The following is a 19290-nucleotide window of genomic DNA, read 5'->3' as shown; positions in this document are numbered from 1 at the left end:
AGCAAGGATCATCTCCTGTCGGAAATAATTTGTCCTGCGGCAGAAAACATTTAAATGCAGTAATATTACTTGACCAAAGCGAGTGAAGCCGCTGGCGTAATGTGAACTATCGCGATGCGGTATTACGAACGTAGGAGTAGTAGCGTCACGACTCAGTGCTGCAGGACTCCACTGGCCTTGGTCGAGTAATACCTACGTCGTTGCATGAAACACGTGAACTCTGAACCACAGCTCACACACAGAGGTTTGAACTGACCGATAACGGCTACGGTTAACCGAGTAATTCCGGTGCTCTGTTGGCCAAGCACATTAAACCGCTACAACCGAGTTACTCAACAGTTCTACTCGCTCCGTCCCCAGCTCTAGTACGAACTTCTTACCTATGGTTGTAAGTAATGTGGACGATGGTTCGTAGACCAAGATAAACAATTTTAAAAACTTAGTTTTGCTTTATAACAGTTGTGCTAAGTCTATAGAGTTGAAAGGTATTATGTGAAATAAATAAAACGTATTTTGAGATAGGTCTACAGTAACTTTTTCATGTTAGACTAATAACTCAGTAATACAGCCTCGTATGTCAACGCTTTTACTGAAAATAAACATTTGTTTACTTCGCAGGAAAAAATGGGTCAATATAAGTTGATAGCAGTAGTTTTGCTGGCGGCATCTGTACACGCCCTTCCAACTACAGAGCGCCCTTCTTTCGTGGGTTGCACCGACACCGCTGAATGTAAAGATGCACAGTGTTGTGTCCTGGGTATGTTCACTGATTGTATCGTATGTTTTCAAATCTAATTTGTTCTCAGGAATATGCTAGAATAGAATCGTGTATTATATATACTTTAGTCAATGGTAGCGTACAAATAGTTAAAAATCCATCGGGCCCTAGGTTCGATTCCGAAACAAATTTATTGGGACGGATTATGTGTCCCTGTGTTAACTGAAGTGGTGCGTTGTACTACTTTGACTACAGGGTTGTTTCCGATCTCTGATAACGAATTTGAATGACATCATGTGCGTCAGGAGTCACACGACAGCTGAACTGTGGCGCGAGGTGACAGACCAGTAGTGAGTGATCTCATAGAGTGCACGGCGACTCTCAGCAGAAATTCAAGAAAATCGAGTCTTGTTTGGAAGGGGTACATTACAACCCTTTCCAATCCCAAGTACAGTTATGTGAAAATAAAAGAAGCCTGCAATAAACGAAGTTTAGTTATTTCCAAGAAAGATATCTTCTTTGTACTTAATAAGATTGGTAAAGCCCGAATGGAATTAATTTGTATCATCTCATGGGATGCGGCGACTTGTGACGGGGGTGGATTTGCTTGCTTTTTTCATTCTGGAATTAATCTCATCCGGGCTTTGCCAGTCTTATTAGGTACACACAAGATGCCTTTCTTAGAAATAACAAAACCACTTTTTTTTGCAGGCTCCTATGATTTTTACGTAACTGTACTTGGTATCGGAAAGAGTTGTTATGTACCCCTCCCAAAAAGGCTCGATTTTCTTGGGTATTGCTACTGTGATACACCGTGCACTCTGATTATGAGATCACTCACTACTGGTCTGTCACTTCTCACCGCAATTCAGCTGTCGGTGTGATTCCTGACGCACATAATGTCTTCAAATTCGTTATCAGAGATCGGAAACAACCCTGTACAGCTGTCAAAAGAAAAAGTGGCCGCTCTCCTGTATCAAAGTTCCCTTCGGGTATCTTCGCTACAATTCGGAGACAGGCGATGTTACATGTTGTTGGACCACGTTGCCTGATATCTACAGTTATAATTGAAGTATACTGTGTGTTATTCGATAGCATAATGGTAGCATTCAGGCGTCTTATTCATGAGGTCCTGCGTTCGACTACAACCTCGTGCTTTTTATGTCCTTTTTTGTTCTGTTTTTGAGAGAGACAAACTAGACATAATGGCTCCTTTTTCTTTTATGATTATTTTAGTAATTAACATCAGGTCCATTAATATATTATGCCATGACTTTATCATTATCATTATGATATTGTGGCTGCAAATGGAAAGAAAAAAGATTTTATTCTCAATAAAATATCTTTCGTGGCATAAACATAACAAATTTACTGGCGTCGGCCTTAAAATATTCAAACAATTAAGCGTTCAAAAAACAAAACAAAAAGCCACAATTCAATATTTAGTCTATCTTCCTCTTATCTCGATCATCTTGCAGTCGAGTGGGCATGGAATTGACTAGTCTTTGCAAATAGCGACTGTTCTTAGACACGATATTCCAGGCATTCTGAACATACACACATAAATGTTCTGTCCATGGGCAGGTCTTTAACCGCAAACCCAGCAATCTCCAATTTTTCCTATTTTCTGCCTTCCTCTTAGTCTCCGCATATGATCCACATATCCTAATGTCGTCCATTATTCTTTTCAACCAGAGACCCAACCAATTCCTTTTTCTCTTTCTAATCAGTTTCAGCATCATTCTTTCTTCACTCACTTTTTCAAACACAATTTTATTTCTTATTCTGCCTGTCCACTTTACACGCACCGTTCTTCTCCACATCCACATTTCAAATGCTTCAATTCGTTTCTCTTCATTTCGTCGTAATGTCCATGTTCCTTCCCCATACAATGCCACACTCCACACAAAGCACTTCACTAGTCTCTTCCTTAGTTCTTTTTCCAGAGGTCCGCAGAGGATCCTTCTTCTTCTATTAAAAGCTTCCTTTGTTCATGTTTGCAGTTTTCTTAGGAAGGATAGGCCTAAATGCGGTAACATCCCGTTGCTTTCCGCACACCACTATCTCTTTCGCATTTTATTAAATTCCAAGGGGCCCAAGCGTGGAGATGAGGAGAGTGGATTTGACTAATTGGGCCCTCCGGACTTCACCGAAAGTCACGGCAAGGGTTAAATATTAATTCTATCAGGATGTTTGACCCGGTCAGAGACCGGGAAATCTCAATTAGCCTTTGCCCCCCGCATCCTGGACTAGCTTCTACGAATCATCAGAAGATCTCAGAGTGTGATTGGGCCAATTTTTCCAAAAATGTTTCCACACTTTTGCTCTCGTAGCTCAGCGGACGAACGTCAGAATTTAGATGTCAACGTCTCAGGTTCAATTCCTCGTTACTCCTTTTCATTTTATTGTGGTTCAATTGTATTTAATAATACAAAAAGAAAAACTAATACCAGTATTATGCAACTGGATTTTTCCATCCTAATATTAAATTTATTATTTATTTATCGCTAAAGAACGATTACAATATAAATAACTTGAATATTATTTATACAGTCTCACTAAAGAACGATAACAGAATATAAATGATAAATATCGGTTTGTTTAATTAATATATTGCGAAAGAACAATAACAATATAAATGACTTGAATATTGTTTTATAATGCTAATGAAGGAAAACAGAATATAAATGATAACTTGAATATTATTTAAATCGCTAAAGAACGATAACAATATAAAAAACGTGAATATTATTCATATCTGAATTTCACAGATTTATTACAGATGTATTTAAGGAATTGTAGAAGAATAGTAATTAGTAACAGTGTCCTATTTATTCTTCTTGGAGCCAAATTTGTAACTTTTAAAAGTGTGGTTACTATGTTGAAGTGTATGTGTTGTAACGGATACTTGATTTGTTATGTATGTGAGTCAGTTATGTGATGCTTGATGTCGTCGCAATGTCGTAATTATGGTTTGATTGTGTTTGTGTGACTATTGTGTATTAATTTATGATGTATGGTACGGAAAGCTGCATATTTGTGTTATAGAAGTGTTACGTATGTGTGTTGTTAATGTTTTTGTATGTTACAAATTGATACCTGATATTTGTTTTGCAATCGCAATGCCTAATTTACGGATTATTTATGTTTTGTTTACATCGCGTAAGCTAATTTAATTTTCTTTTCCATTTCTCTTTATGCTTATCTTTTTTGTGTATAAAACTATAGCTCTAACATACATATGTAAAATACGGCTAACCCCCATTGGAAATACAATAATAATTATTATTCATATCGTTATAATACGATAACAGAATACAAATGATGACCTGAATTTTGTTCATATCTCTAAAGAACGATAACAAAATATAAATAACGTGATATCCATAAAGAACGATAACTGGATATAAATGATAATTTGAATATCATTTACATCGCTAAAGAAAGATTAAAAAATAAAATGAAAACTTGAAGAAAGCCCGAACCCACGACCTTTGAATCATTAAACAAGCACTCTACCACTGGTCCACGAGGCGTAGATATGGAACACTTTCATAGTTCCGGAACTGCTTGTACAAGCACATGCATCGTGTAACATCGCCGCGACCCGAAGTGGACTTTGAAAATATTCGCTGTTCACGAGTGCGGCCACTTTTTTTTTTGACAGCTGTACATGACTAGAGAGGTCCACTACCCATGACTGTATAATGTTGGTCACAAATCCAACAACATCAATTTAATGAAGGAATTGGTCAAAATTAAAGTTACTTAGAGACATTATAATCATGATTAAGTATAGGGTGCGTCAGAAAGAACGGATGGATTTCACAGGGCAAGAAAATTGTAAGGATTCATCAAATCAAAAATTTATTGTTATCAACAGATTCACCAATATATGCAGTTTACTTATGGTATACAACATCATCTATATAATGTCCTTGGCTTTCGATACAGGCATCGAGGCGTTTTCTGAAGTTCGCCATCACTTTCACAGTCATAGTTGGTGGGATTGCCTCGATTTCTTCACGAATCGCCGTCTTCAGTTCGTCCAGTGTATGTGGTTACTTACGCCTTCAAATGGTCCCAAAGAAAGAACTCGCAGGGCGCGAGATCTTACCGTAACCTCGGCCAATCTCAGTGCAATATCATGTTTACAGGCTGATCGTTGAGGTGGCCGGACAACCTGCTGTCTGTTTCCACATTTGTAGGTGTACACGCGCTCCGTGGTCGTCCAGGTGATTTCTTCTTTAATGTTGAACCTGTGGTACGAAATGAAGCCACCCGCCGCAAAATTGTATTCAGAGTTGGAATCCTATCCTAGCGTGACGTCCGATGTCGAAAAGCGTCCTAAGTGGCGATCACAGACTCTTCATTTTTCAAAAATGTCTCTGCGATGTACACCAGACCAACACCATGTTCTCAACTGAAACTGCATTCTCTCGCTGACCCAACAGTCGTGGTCCCCCTCACTATATCCCTCCCCTCGCTGCGTATCGATAGTTTGAAATCCATCCGTTCTTTCTGACGCACCCTGTATATTACTTACTTATGAAGCTGCTATGTAAATCTAAAGACAATATTGCTACCGTAGAAAAATAAGATTTTTAAATATTTAAATAAATTATTATTGATTTTCCGACAGTATACAGGAAGTGGTTCATGACTGATCATCTACTTAAGAAGAAAGAAAGTAAATAGAATAAAAGTAGAAACTGACCTTCGAAATTTTTTTTTTTTCGTCTTACACTCCACATCTATCATCATTTTGTGTTTCGTGTATCTGTTTCATAAGTTTGAAATCTGTGTTCATATCGCCACTAGTGAAATATGGGATACGCGAGATAGAAAAATAACAAGGAAACCACTGTTCGAGCACTTAGATTCATATTTTCCTACTGAGTGTCCTATATGCGATAATTTTTCCAGTTTAACAGGTGGTCCGAGAGGTATTGGTAAAATTTGGTTTGAAGACTTATGATTTTGTTACTGCGACAGATTTGTCGCTGGTTCCGACTATCACTAAAAAATCACAGCTCCGCCGAATATGTGATTTATAGCGACGCTGGCGATTGATGTCGATTGTGATTATAAATCTCCAGATAACTAAATCTAAGTCAGAAGATTCTTACTATTGTCGGTTTCTCAGAAGACGAGCGGAAGGAATGTGGTCTTCTTGACTGTAGGCGTTGACCATTATAAGCATCCCAGTAGCCAGATCGTTTTCATGCCGAAAACATTACTAACAATATGCGTATGAAAATTAAAATATACTAATTTTTAACAAAACAACTATAATTACTTAATGTAGTACGAATTGTAGTTAATAATTCAACCTCTTCTTCCCAAGTACAAGAGCAATGACCAGAAACTGATTAAGGGGTTAGATACAGCTTACAGCAGTAAAATTTTGGAAAAATTCAACATTTTTTTCCTCCGTTACTGTATCTTGTACAATAATCCAAATTAGTGTGTGTAAAACATTGTTCTTCTGCTATGTGAAAAAAAAAATATTTTTACGATTAAAAAAAAATTATTTACATTTTTTTTTCAAAATTCAGTTCACTGTGCAGTGATGAAGCGTTTCCTATATAACTAAAAAACTATCCAACATTCTGTGATGAAATTTTTTGTGTGTATTTATGCATATCATATCTACAATATGATGCAAGATTTCTCTACCTTTGATAGATAAAAAATAAATTAATTTAAAAAATGGTCAAATATCAGTATTTTCTTCTAACACAAAATAAAAAAATATATATTTATTAAATAATGTAGTTAAAAGAGCATGATATTTTAAACATGAGTTTCAGCAATAAAATAAAAGAGAGATAACATGAAAAAGTTAACAAGTTTGAGTTATAAAGGAAACGCTTCATCACTGCACAGTGAACTGTCACCATTTTGAATTTTGAAAAAAAAAAAAATTTTAATCGTAAAAATATTTTTTCTTACAGCAGGAGGACAGTGTTTTACACATACCAATTTTCATTATTGTACAAGATACAGTAATGGAGGAAAAAATGTTGAATATTTCCAAAACTTTTACTGCTGTAAGCTGTACCTAATTTTTCATGCATAGTATCGCTACTGTCACATAATATGCGCATTAATATCATTAACATTCTTTCCTCTGCCGTCTCATTTCCCGCTCTTCATCTCGTGAGCAACAAAGAATAACTTGAAACACAAGATAACTGATCTCTATTATCGTCCCATTCAACTCTGATAATAAGGGGTACACCAAATATTGTCACCGTTTACATTCAGGATAATTCGGTAACATTTCATCGCTATGAAATAGTCGAACACAAAAATTACACTGTGACAAAATCGCCATTATCTGTCAGAGTGAATTCACCGGAGCTGCAACAGTTCGGAGCTGTGACTGCTAAACGCTGTCACATCCCGCCACTACTGAATGGTAGGCTATTCGTAAATCCGATATTGACAGGTTGACAGGTTAGCCATCTTGCCTGAGTCCTGACAGAAAAATTTCGTCCTCAGACGAGTACTTGATAAGCCTCAGAATCTTAAGCTTCAAGACCTTCCTATTTAAAAATCGAAAACCCTTATTACTTCCCAGGACTGCACCCCAGCCTATTTTCAAATACTGTGGGTAAAGTGTTGGTGAAATGAAAGAGGAAACGGGAGTACCCTAAGCACTAATGTAAGCTATAGATGCTGCTAACCTAGTCTTACTTTTCGACCCAAATACTATTCTAAATTTCCGAACGGAATTACCTAATCCTTCTAAAATCTCTGCTGTATTGTTAGAAGGGATTCTTAGAAGTTAGATGCCTAAACAGAACAGGTACCTGGTGGCTTTCACATTACTGTATGGTGTAGAACAGTATAATACATATTCACTTGCATTAGATATACAGGGACATCATTTTATTTTTATTAACATGTTTAATATTAACCTGGCTATACCTTTAAAGAACCGGAAACACTGTTTGCCACCCCTTCCACGACTGGATTTCGATGATACTGGCGTAAAATACAAACAAATCACTTTACTAGGTACAGGAGGAAAGAAAAGTAGTTCATCCATTTACGTAGACTAGGAAATATCACAATTTTGAGTTCGATAATTTTCATTAGGTTTTTGTTTAATCAAAATGCAGTACTATATCAATAATAAGTGTTTTTACTCACCAACTGAGTTATCCATTCGAACGTATTCATTATGCAGTTTATATTATACTATCTACAGCACATTAGCGTACAATATAGATAATGAAGTTAAACTGAAAAATAATCATAATATGGATATTTAAACACATTTTTGAAAATGGTGGCCGTTTTCGATACAGGCTTCAGTTATTTTGTGCATATTATCGCACTTTAGACTATTGCATCTAATTCCAATTACCAGTTTCGTCCTTCGCACTAGTAACTCATGTTGAAATAATTCTGTACCTACTCTATAAAAGAATACTTTACGCACTGTAAATTCAATCTTCACTTCTGCCCGAGCCGAAAAGATAAAATTACTCAGACATGCTATCTACTGTCCGTCCAAGTGGTTATGTCGCAGGATCGTAGAAAGGGGAGAAATCACGTGACAGTTAATTACTTAGCGAGGCCCTTTTATTTAAGTTATTTTAAACAGTTGTATAATATTACATAAACGATCAATTCCTAACAGAAATTAATGTTTTCAGAAAAGAGCTAAGAAAGCCCAGCTATTACAGAGGGGCGAGCAGAAGCAGGTGGGGGAAATCGGGATACGACGTAGGCAAACGGACAGTACCTGTGCGAAAATATGATTCAATATAAAGTTCTTTCGTCACTGGAAAACGTGAACATATTTCTGAAACGTACTATACTCACTAACTCAGTGCTGTTTACTATATGCGGTCTTGGTTCTGTGTGTAGAACGGTTGGAAGTTTACTAGTAGAAGAAGTGGGAGTGAAGTACATTCAAAAACTCAGGTACAATAAAAATTGAAGTAAAAATAAAATGATGTCCCTGTACATTAATTTCATCCTTATTTTATCAGAGGTCACCCTATTATAATATCTGCTGATGAGTTCTTGCGGCCTACTTCACTCATTGGATAACATTAACATGTATGTAACAACACTTTTTCACTTATTTAGACGGTGTGATCTGTTAAACAGGTATGGTACTAACCATAATAATCTATAGGTATTAAGAGCGTGTTCATTATTATATACCTACTTAATTTGTTCTGTATTATTTCCTCTATCCTGCAGTGCTGTTCTTGGACCGTGGTTTCCAAACACACTGTATACTACGAAGGAGAGTCAAAAAGTAACCTTAATAATTGTTTTATTAATTTAATATGTACAATAAGACTACAAACACTTCATCACTTTTCAACATAGTATAACAGGAACACTTGCATTGAACGCAGTGGAGACTATGTTGAAAAGTGATTAAGTGTTTGTAGTCTTATTGTACATACTCAATTAATAAAACAATTATTAAGGTTACTTTTTTGACTCCCCCTCTTATAAAAATTAGATCCCAAAGTTACTTACTCACATGAAATTTCAACAGTATTATAAAAAAAGAAATCTGTGCTGTATCTGGAATACACTGACACGTAAAATACGTCACCTCGTTTTGGGAATTAAATTACAGTTGTATTCGTTTGAAAGTTTTATTTTTGTTTCGGATTAAAAATTGAAAGTATGGGTCTGTGATAAGAGAAGTAATTCCGAAATTGGTCCAGTGTCACAACAAATTTTTTTAGTATGGTTCACTCAAAATGTATTATACTTGTCTATTAAAACTTTAATGTTGCAGAGCTCGCGATAACGAATAAAACGAGTGGTTCCCAGGTCTGTAGCTGCTCTCGATGCCGAGATATTACTGTGAGAAAGTCCGCGTTCCACTTATAATTTTATTAGTAAATTCGACGTCCTCATATCCTTAGAGAGAGCAGGTGGCGTTATTGAGCTTGGTCACAAAAGTTAAATTGGTTCATGGCCTAGGTACTAATAACAGCATTCAAGTCCGTATACCATTCCACCCCCAACAGTCCCCCACATTCCCCCTCAAACTGTCAGAGGTGTAGGCCCCCTCTCCCGCCGGAGGAGGGAGTGGGTTCCGCTGCTGGGTCACAACTACCACAGCTTGACATATCCATGGAGGCCGGCCGAGAGTATCAGCAGCTTCGGAGGACCGCCGCAGGCGCGATCTGAAAACCTAGGAAGACAACCGGAATGAGGAAAGGATGATGAGGGAGGAAAGGAAGTGGCGAGAATAAATGGGATTCCAATCGCGTGATAAAGTTACCTGATATTCATCCATTGGAGTGAGAGAAAACCCTCGAAAAAACCTCACCCAGGCAACTCGTCCCAAGCGGGAAATCGAACCCCAGCCCGCTGGGTTCGGGAGCGAAGACGCTACCACGAGACCACAGCGGTGGATTGACATTAGTTATAGTAATAGTTGTTATCATGTTCACTTTTTGAGCAGAAGTTTCCAGGAAGGTTAGGTTTTGACGAGTTGTAAAGTTTCTAAGAGGATTATGTTTTGGTGTCCGCAATAATTGTTTCCATTATTCTTAACTCCTAGTTCAACTCTATAGTTTAGCCTTATAATACTGAGCGAATAGATGGCAGCGAAACCTCATCGTGGCCACTCGGCTCCTGATCGTGCCTCTCTAAGACTCCGGTTGCGCATTGTATTTGCTATTGGTGATAAGCAGTGCAGCATCATATCACAAACTGCCAATGTAATATAAAGAGTTAAAACATCATTTACTCATCAGAATTAAGGAATGAGATGGGAAACTTTCTGTCCATTGTTCAAAATATCAGTCGCGCCCATTTAAGATATGACGCAATACTCACTGGAATTCTCATTGAGAAACGAAGACGATATTTTCCCGGATGATAGTTTTCAGTTCGTCTGAGGTATGTGGATTATATTTGTGTACTTCTTCTATTCCCCGAACTAATCTCTTGTGACTTATCTCTAGGGAATTCTGGAATACTAAGTGTACAAAAATAATCCACTTATCCACGATTAACTGCAAAACTGCAATCGGAAAAACATCTCCTCATTTTACAACGAGAACTGCAGGAAGGAATGTCTCACCTTTTAAACAGTTGCAGTAATTTTTTGGAACAAGAAGGCATACTGTTTCAGTATCGCGTTTCTTACTTTGCTTATATTTAGTAATATTTTACATTAATAGTTTGTGGAGTTTAGAATTGCTGATACTACTCTGCGTATCATTGACAGCGAACTCTGTATGTAACCGTAGTCTGAGAGCGGTTCTAAGGAGAGCCGGGTTGCTGCGTTGCGGTTGCTCTACAATCTATTCTTTCAGCAGTTGTAGGCAACTAGCAAATTAATTTGTACATTTTCGTGTGCCAGGTGGACATCGCTACAGCAGTCCTCAATGTGTGAACTTCGGTGGCATAGGAGATCCATGTCGTCCATACGGAACAGTTCCATTCAACACGACAGTGGCCTATCCCAACGGCTACAGCCTCAATCTGACTAACGTATACTTCGTGGTGTGTTTATGCTCACATGACCTCGTGTGCGATAGAGGATCTTCCACATGTCAAGATCCTCAGATTATCTCAGATAACTCCATTCGATAATCGTTGATCCACTGAAACTTTAGAACATATCACCAAAATGGGTGTAATTAAAGAAATATTCTATAATTAACCATATGGTCGCAATATAAGCCACATTACGAAAAGTTACAAGCATAAAAGAGATCCGAACTGAATATTTAAGATCTATCTACAGAAGGTTCCAAATTATACGGTTAAATGTTAAAGAGAGATTTTAAGGAATTTTATCTTAATACTTTGAGACATGTGTGAACTTTTCTTCCCTCGTAATCTGGTGCATAATTTTCATACGTACAGTAGAGCGTCTCGTTTAGGCATAGTTAAAATGTAAAGAAAGTGCAGTAACGTGTGGGGGGAGAACGAGCCGTGCGATCAACACGAGGGCTGCACAAGGTTTTAGTTACAACATTTATGACGGAGCATTAATTGAAATTATATTTTCCAAAAACACACAAAACAAAATAACACAAATTGCATAACCTTATCATATACAAGAAGAAGAAGAAGAAGATAGAACCTATATCCGAAATAATGTGATTGACTTTCTCATTACCAGCAATGAAAAACGACCAGTCCACACCTCTTTCAAAGATGTAGTTTACTTACAAAATTTCTAAAATGTACTTAAGATGTAAACATCACAACGGTTTGTAAAAATATGTAATGACATTGTTATTATTTTATATTTATGAAGACATTAGAGATTTTTACATTAATATATTGATGGTTTTTCCAACTTCACATATTTACAGATTGTAATAAACTTAAAATCTGTTGCAAAAAAGCTTTCTAAAATATAGATGTAGAAAAAGATAATCTATTTTTAATTGGTAAGGTCAGTACAAAATAAAAGATACCGAACAGGTGAAGATGTATTGTCACTAAAGTGTTTAATAGGCTAAGTTCAGCTCCGGATAAAGTGATTAATATTTTTAGTTTCATATGAATAATCTTCTTGATTTTACTGAAGTATGAAATAAACATATTTGTATTTGAAGCAACTGATTTTATTTAATTGTATGAGAAATGCAAAATAAATTATTACACCTTACTGCCTCTATTTACATCAATTTATTTCCATAAATCCTCTTCATTGAAATACAGTAAAATCCCTCGTAACCGGCACCCAAATAATCGGCATCACTAAAACAGCAGCACTTTTGGCTGGGCCAAAAAAAGCTTAAATCTGCCACAGTGCCACAGTGTGGGCCGTCAGTTTTGACACATTAGGAAGTTCTCACGAACTTTAATTTTCAGTGAATATTCGAACTTATAATTAATGTATTATATGTGTTGTGTGATGTTTTAATAAAGAAAATGCACACAGTTTTTATGTCTATTTAGTTACGTTCCTGCCGTCCGTGTTGCCACATTAGGAAGTTCGCACGAACTTTAATTTTTAGTGAATATTCGAACCTAAAATTAGTGTATTATTTGTGTGATGTGTTTTAAGTGGTAGATAAAAAAGTTTCACGTGGCTGCAGTTTTAACATTTGACACCACGAAATACAAACTTCTTTTTTGTATATAACGATATTTATTCAATTATCCCGAAAAAATCTCGTATCCGGAACTAGTCTGGTTCCTTTGGTGCCGGATAAAAGTAATTATACTGTACTGTAATTCTTAATTTAATGCTAGGCAAGGGACATTATGAAACGAAAGAGGTTGGGTGTGTTTAGAATCAAATGGGAGCATCAGACTCTTTGATCCCAAAGCTGGAACTACTATTCTGTCGCAGTTTTGCTATGGGCTAGACCCAGTTTGATTCCAATATTTTAGTGGTTTAGAGTGCGTTCTGAAACCAAATCATAACAGTTGTATGTAGAGTTATATTTATTTACTTATTATGCTAATAATTGTAAAATGAAATATAATATAAACAGAAAAAAACTTTAGCTCACCCCTGAAAGAGTAGAGCTCGTGCTCAGGGGCGGATTCCTGAATTGAAATTAAGCAGTATATAATACAATTTGTCTTATGTCTACTACGCAATAAGAATATATAAATTTAAATTTACAATTTTTCATTATTTATAAAATCCATACATAACTTTTTAAATTTAATACTAGAACTATCAGAATTGACAAGATTAGGATATTTAAATATAAATTTGTTATATATTCTTGAGGATAAATTGCTATTATAATTAAATACTGTAGCAATATTGCATTTTGGTTCAAACAATCTTAAAGAATTCATAGCTTTTGTTTCGTAACTAAGAGAATACAATTCAAAATTATTTCGATTTTTAAGTATGAATTTTATTAATACAATATAATAAATTTGTCTCGTTTTAAGAACATTAAAGTCTAAAAACAACTTTTGAGATGGAAAATCAATAGGTTTATGAAGACATATTTTAATTTTTTTTCTGTAACAAATAAAGTGGATTGAAATTGGTTTTAAATAAGCTATCACATCCTATAATTCCATACATAATTACTGATTGAAATAAAGTAAGTATATTGTGCGTAATAAACTTATTAACAAATAATTCCTCAATACAACAAAATAATACGTTATTTTACGTAATTTATTGCAAAGGTAATTAATGTGTTGGTTCCTTTTTAAATGATTGTCAAAAATTATGCTTAAATACTTAACTTCAGAGGACTCCTTAATAATCGAACATTTACATTGTATAAGGCAACAATTAGAGTTATGTAATTTAATACTTAATATAGATGTAGGAAGCTCATTTTAGTTATCAGGTGGACAAGAGACGTTTTGAAAATGAGCTCATATGTTCTGTACAGAACATGTTTTGGGGGAAAATGAAAACATAGTTGTTAAGAAATGGGAGCGTAAATAGCTAATGCATTTCTATTTAACACGCAACTTGCCTATGGCCAAGTAATTACTGTCTAACATCGCTTCAATTTTTAATAATAATAATAAAAAATAAATAATAATAATAATAATAATAATAATAAAAATAATAATCCGTGGCGCTACAGCCCGTGAAGGGCCTAGACCGACCAGCCGGCCGCTGGCCTCACGCCCACATGCCGAAGCAGAGGTGGACGATCATCCATCCAGAATGTAGGTATCGTGTGGTTAGCACGATGATCCCCCCAGCCGTTATAGCTGGCATTCGCAACCGGATTTCGCTACTTATTGCAGCTCCCCAAGTGCATCACGATTTATGGTTATAGGAATAAAAAAAAACTAGAATCGAGGGGCCACACGAATTATATAATGAAAATATATATTTATCTACGAACAAATATTATACTAAAATAGAAAACATTCGAAAAAAGGAAATAAAACCGAACTGAACAAAGCAGCAAAGTTGTATCATGTCTAAATTGAAGAGAAGAAATTGCAAGAGAATAGCATATTTATATAAAATAGCTTATTCTGTCTTGAACTACGGAAATTAAGGATAACAATTTAATATTATACCCACAGAGAAAGAATACTGCTTATGGAAATGGATTATTTCGGACTCGGTGCAAGTGTTTCTACTAGAACACACAGCAAACCAAGGAATTAAGCAGAGAATAAATGCTGAAAAACTATTAAGTAGAATATACAGTGAGGTCCGAAAGTCTTGTCACTCCCTTTTATTTGTATGTTGATATGCATATATTCAACATGTCATAGCAGATGTGTAACAACGATTGATACCTTACGTTGTTTAGTGATCCATAACATCAGTATGGGACCATCATTGTAAGCTCAAAGTGAGTCCAGAAGCTTTAAGGTAGTAACCCTACCACTGTTACCCTACTGTGGTAGCGTCACGAATTTATGGAACTTCTCGAATACCGGTACTGGCCAATCCATAATATTAAATGAAAGAATTTAATTTCCCTATAATCACGTCAGCTTTGTCGTATGAGACAATGTTTAATGACATACTCTGTTTTCCACAACTCTCATCTGATTGGCTGAGGAGTTTGTCAATTTGTAGATGTCAATGATTTATAACGCCCCATATTTAATAATTCTGTTGTCAGATTAGTGTATTTGGCTTCTGAGAAGGAAACATTTCATTAAAGATAAATTTTTATTCATTATCAATTGAACATTATTAGGTGTATATAATACTGAACAATCTAACATGCATTGTAATACGTTCATCTCAGAGGGCTGAAATATTGACAAGGTAGAAATATTGTAGTAGTATGGCTTTCATATCTATTTACTTTAAGAAACAATGTGATTATTACTTGTGCATATCTTTTAATTGGAATATTTAATTTCTAGTAATGAATAGATATATCCGGTTTGATATTCTTTGTAATTGTGTAATTACCTCTCTTCGCAATAATAGTTCTCTCTTTGACACTGTTAACGTGGTAAGTATCTTCATGATTTTCAAATGGAAGTTTGCAACTCTGAAAACTCTCTACACAAATTTCCGTAGTTGTGTAAGCCTATACTTTTTCAGCACATAATATGACAACATTTTCAAGCAAAGTAAAACATTTTACTGAAAATATGTTGTGCAATTTAAACAGTGATAGGAAGCAGTGGCAGCTTCTGCATATTTCTTAAGAGGAGGAAAGAAGTTAACAGCATTAAATTACACCTTCTTGAATGAAACATGCTACAAATTAGCCTACATGCATACATGTAAGACCAGGTAGTGTTGGGGTTGGCCTTCCCTTCTGTATAGCAATAAATTGTTCTTGTAAACTGAGTTTCCTAAATTGTTCAAAATATATTATGTTTTCACTTCCATTCATTATTGAATAATTGCACAAATGAACAATTACAAGGAAATTTACAACCTCGCAGCATTTTTCGAGCACACTACAGCATCACACGTGTTGGAAGAGACTAGCTACTAACTCGTAACCGGAACCCTTTTACGGAAATGGAAATGGGAATGGGAAATAATCTGAGGAAAGCGAGAACACTGCACCCACCCACGTGGTCTGTGTTGCCACATGTACATTTTACAAGTTCAGTATCACGTGCTTTTGAAGTCATACTTGTAAAGTCATACTATCATTATTGTTCAAAGCTGCCGGTGGCCGATTAATTTTTTTTTATGTTAAAAATGATGTAGTCTGGAGTACCTACTTTCAGTTTCAAATATATTTGTACAAAACTGACAACTTGGCTGTTGCCCTGTCTAGTAAACAATGAATAGAAGTGAATTTCAGGGCCAACTACGTAAAACTACTTCCTCTTTGTTTTACATAAACCCGACTTTAACTTTCAAATATCCACGAAACTTTCAAACCATGAATAGTAGCCTATATAAAGTGCAATGAATAATATTTTTTATTTATAATTTTAAAAAAAGTTTACATGGTGTCTTTCATAGCGTTGCGTTAAAACTGTTTTTCTTGAGTCTCCTCCTAGATGTGTTATAGTCCGGTTGAATGCAACATCGTTAGGTGGCAGCGGTAGCGAGCTTGCTGCACGACCAGTCGGTTTCTATTTCCCCCCCATGACTGATTCAGAGGAGGATCTCCTCCCTCTCCGTTCATTTACTCGCTTTAAAACTCTGCTTCTTTCTCTGGCTGCTAGTGCGCTGTTGTCTATGTGTGTTAACTGCAATAGAGGAGGAATGAAGTGCCTTTTCTCTACACAGACAATCTCGCATCTTTCTCACGGTTTTCCACAGCACATGAGCGCGCGTCGTTTAAAACTCTATCAACCGAGTGTTTCTTATAGCTGTGAACTTAAAAAATTATCGAATCTTCCTCGAATTTCAAGGCACATATTTTATTTGGTATTTACTTTCAAAAGAAGAAAATGTGAGGAGGACGTTCCTCCCTTCCCTCCCCCGAGAAACCGCCATTGATTTAGGAAGAGAGATTACAGAACTAGTTAAATTTATTTTGCTTGTGTTCAAAAATAAATATTTAACCATAAACAAAGGGGTCCGATGGGTCATTACAAAATAAAAATAAAAAGAATATTTTTCTTACTTCTCTATTATGCAAAGTAGCTCATAAAGAGAAAGTATCATACTGTGATTTTACAAAAAACCGATATCCAAATTTTCACGAGAATACAGGTTTTCGATACCGTAAAAACAGATTTGGTAATGCAGTGTTTCTACAGCGATTTCTCCTCGTATTTTGTCCATATTCAGTAGATGTTTATGAATTAAATTATTCGGCAATGTTTTGCATGTTTTACAGCCATTTCTACTAAATAGCTCATTATATATGTCGCGTAAAAATTAAGATGAACTCTACATCGAAAAAAAACCCTTTCTTTAAAGAAATTAGCAAACATGAAGGATTATATTTATTCTTCGTTGCATATTCACTTAAGATTTTATTTATCCTCTATGAGATGACTGGACAGGTTAGGCTGAATTTATATACATTGTAGAGAGAAACTCTAAGATGAATAGTAGTCAACCTTATTTCCCTTTATTCTTAAGAGACTGTGTCGTCTATTTTACATAAGTTAATAACAATCTAATTACATTGGATTTCTGAAGTAATATATGTTCCAAAAAAGTAAGCAGTACGGTAATGATTGACGTCAAAGATAAAATGTTATAAAAACAAAATTAAGTTGAATATAATGAAATGGATATTTCTATTGTTTTATGTATGATTTAAGTTACTGTTTTATTTTTAGGATAAGACGTCGTCAGATAAAAGATGGGCTCGTTTGTCTGGACAACAACGATGATGATGATTTCAGCAACCGTCATCGGAGCATCTGATCGTCCCTCGTACATAGGCTGCGTGGATCCAGGGGAATGCTCAGAAACTCAGTGTTGTGTTATTGGTAATTTAAGGATTTTACTTTAACTTAGTGATTCCTAGAAAATCGTAAAAGATTCAACATTTTACGGAGTCTCCATTTTATATTATTTTTATCTTAAGGATGTAATGAAATTGAATTTAACTGAGGGGGGGGGGCACGGATTGCGTTAACCCTCGATATGGAATGAGTTGAGTGCCACAGATCCCCTACGCGCACCACCCAAACCACATGACTCCCTTAACGACCGATCCCTACAGCCGACAGAATCCATGTACCATTCCTGCTTCGGCAACTTCCCCCAAGGCCCCCCTATCGGTCCGAGGCGAAACTCTTCCCCCGAGTAGGTCCGCCTCGGGTGCCATTGCAGAAGCCACCCAACGTCGCTTAACTACATTCCACAGAGGGCGGTCGAGAGAGCCAGTAGTCCCGGGAGGCCGCCTGTGGAGTGATCTGAAAAACCAGAAACGAGATGATGAAAGGATGGGGGAGGAAAGGAAGTAGCGAAGATGATTGGGGGTTCCAATCGCCTAATAAAGTTAACTAATATTCATCCTTAGGAGTGAGGGAAAACTCCCGAAAAAACCTCACCCAGGTAACTCGTCCTCACTGGGAATCGAACCCGGGACCGCTGGGTTCGGAGTTAGACTCGCTAATCCTCAGCCACAACCTTAAGGATATTCCTAAGCTAAGCTATTGGACCTACAGTTTTCATATTTAATACAGCTTATATTATTCGATACTGTATAATAGTATGCACACAAATTCTCAGCTCAAGTGGAAAATAGTTTATATATTTTTAAAGTGTTACATAAAATATTCACTTGTTTTCATCTCCTTAAATAAAAATATTTTAAACTGAAATGTTACAATATGTTTAGCATACTGTCATTAATAACGGGCATGAAAATTTCATTTGTGCTAATTAGATTTGTCTAAAAATATTTACATTATTGTAGTTCAGATGCGAAAAAAATTGCCACGACTGTACAAACAATTTTTTAATCCTTTTAAAATCAATCTGAGATATTCATTCCATTTCTCATACAGTATAGATTGAGGGAGGTGAAAAAGTTTTCATGCAGCTAGCATGCAGAATTTATGGAAGGGGACAAGTTTCAAACATGGGCAAAATGCAGACACTAAACACTGATAAAAATAAATGCTTAACAAACTGCAGAGTTTGCAGGGGACTTAAAACGCGCACAAATTCGAAATTATAATCTGTTAGCATCAAGATATTTTAAACTGTAAAATAAAAAAAAAAAAATACCATTTGTAACGAAAAATGTGATTATTTCATTTTA

The 19290-nt window shown here is 35.9% G+C and overlaps 1 protein-coding gene across 2 annotated transcripts; it reads left to right on the top strand.

The window, feature by feature from the left end:
• The first annotated feature begins 240 nt into the window (after positions 1–240).
• LOC138697957 (astakine-like) lies at positions 241–12344 on the top strand. Of its 2 annotated transcripts, none has more exons than XM_069823574.1 (3): positions 241–388; positions 619–757; positions 11082–12344. In XM_069823574.1, the coding sequence occupies exons 1-3, from the start codon at positions 383–385 to the stop codon at positions 11312–11314; spliced, it is 378 nt and encodes a 125-aa protein (XP_069679675.1). In that variant the 5' UTR covers positions 241–382; the 3' UTR covers positions 11315–12344. The 2 variants fall into 2 exon arrangements, with proteins under 2 accessions (XP_069679675.1, XP_069679674.1); XM_069823573.1 differs by having other exon boundaries at positions 365–407.
• The last annotated feature ends 6946 nt before the right edge of the window (positions 12345–19290 follow it).

Source organism: Periplaneta americana, chromosome 4 (genome assembly GCF_040183065.1).
Source record: "Periplaneta americana isolate PAMFEO1 chromosome 4, P.americana_PAMFEO1_priV1, whole genome shotgun sequence".
Lineage (NCBI taxonomy): Eukaryota > Metazoa > Arthropoda > Insecta > Blattodea > Blattidae > Periplaneta > Periplaneta americana.
This window is presented reverse-complemented; position numbering and strand designations above follow the sequence as displayed.

Bases quoted from the DNA above. Each gene is read 5' to 3' on its own strand.
- LOC138697957 (XM_069823573.1), top strand. The intron at 758-11,081 runs GTATGTTCACTG...TTCGTGTGCCAG, and splicing joins TGCACAGTGTTGTGTCCTGG to GTGGACATCGCTACAGCAGT.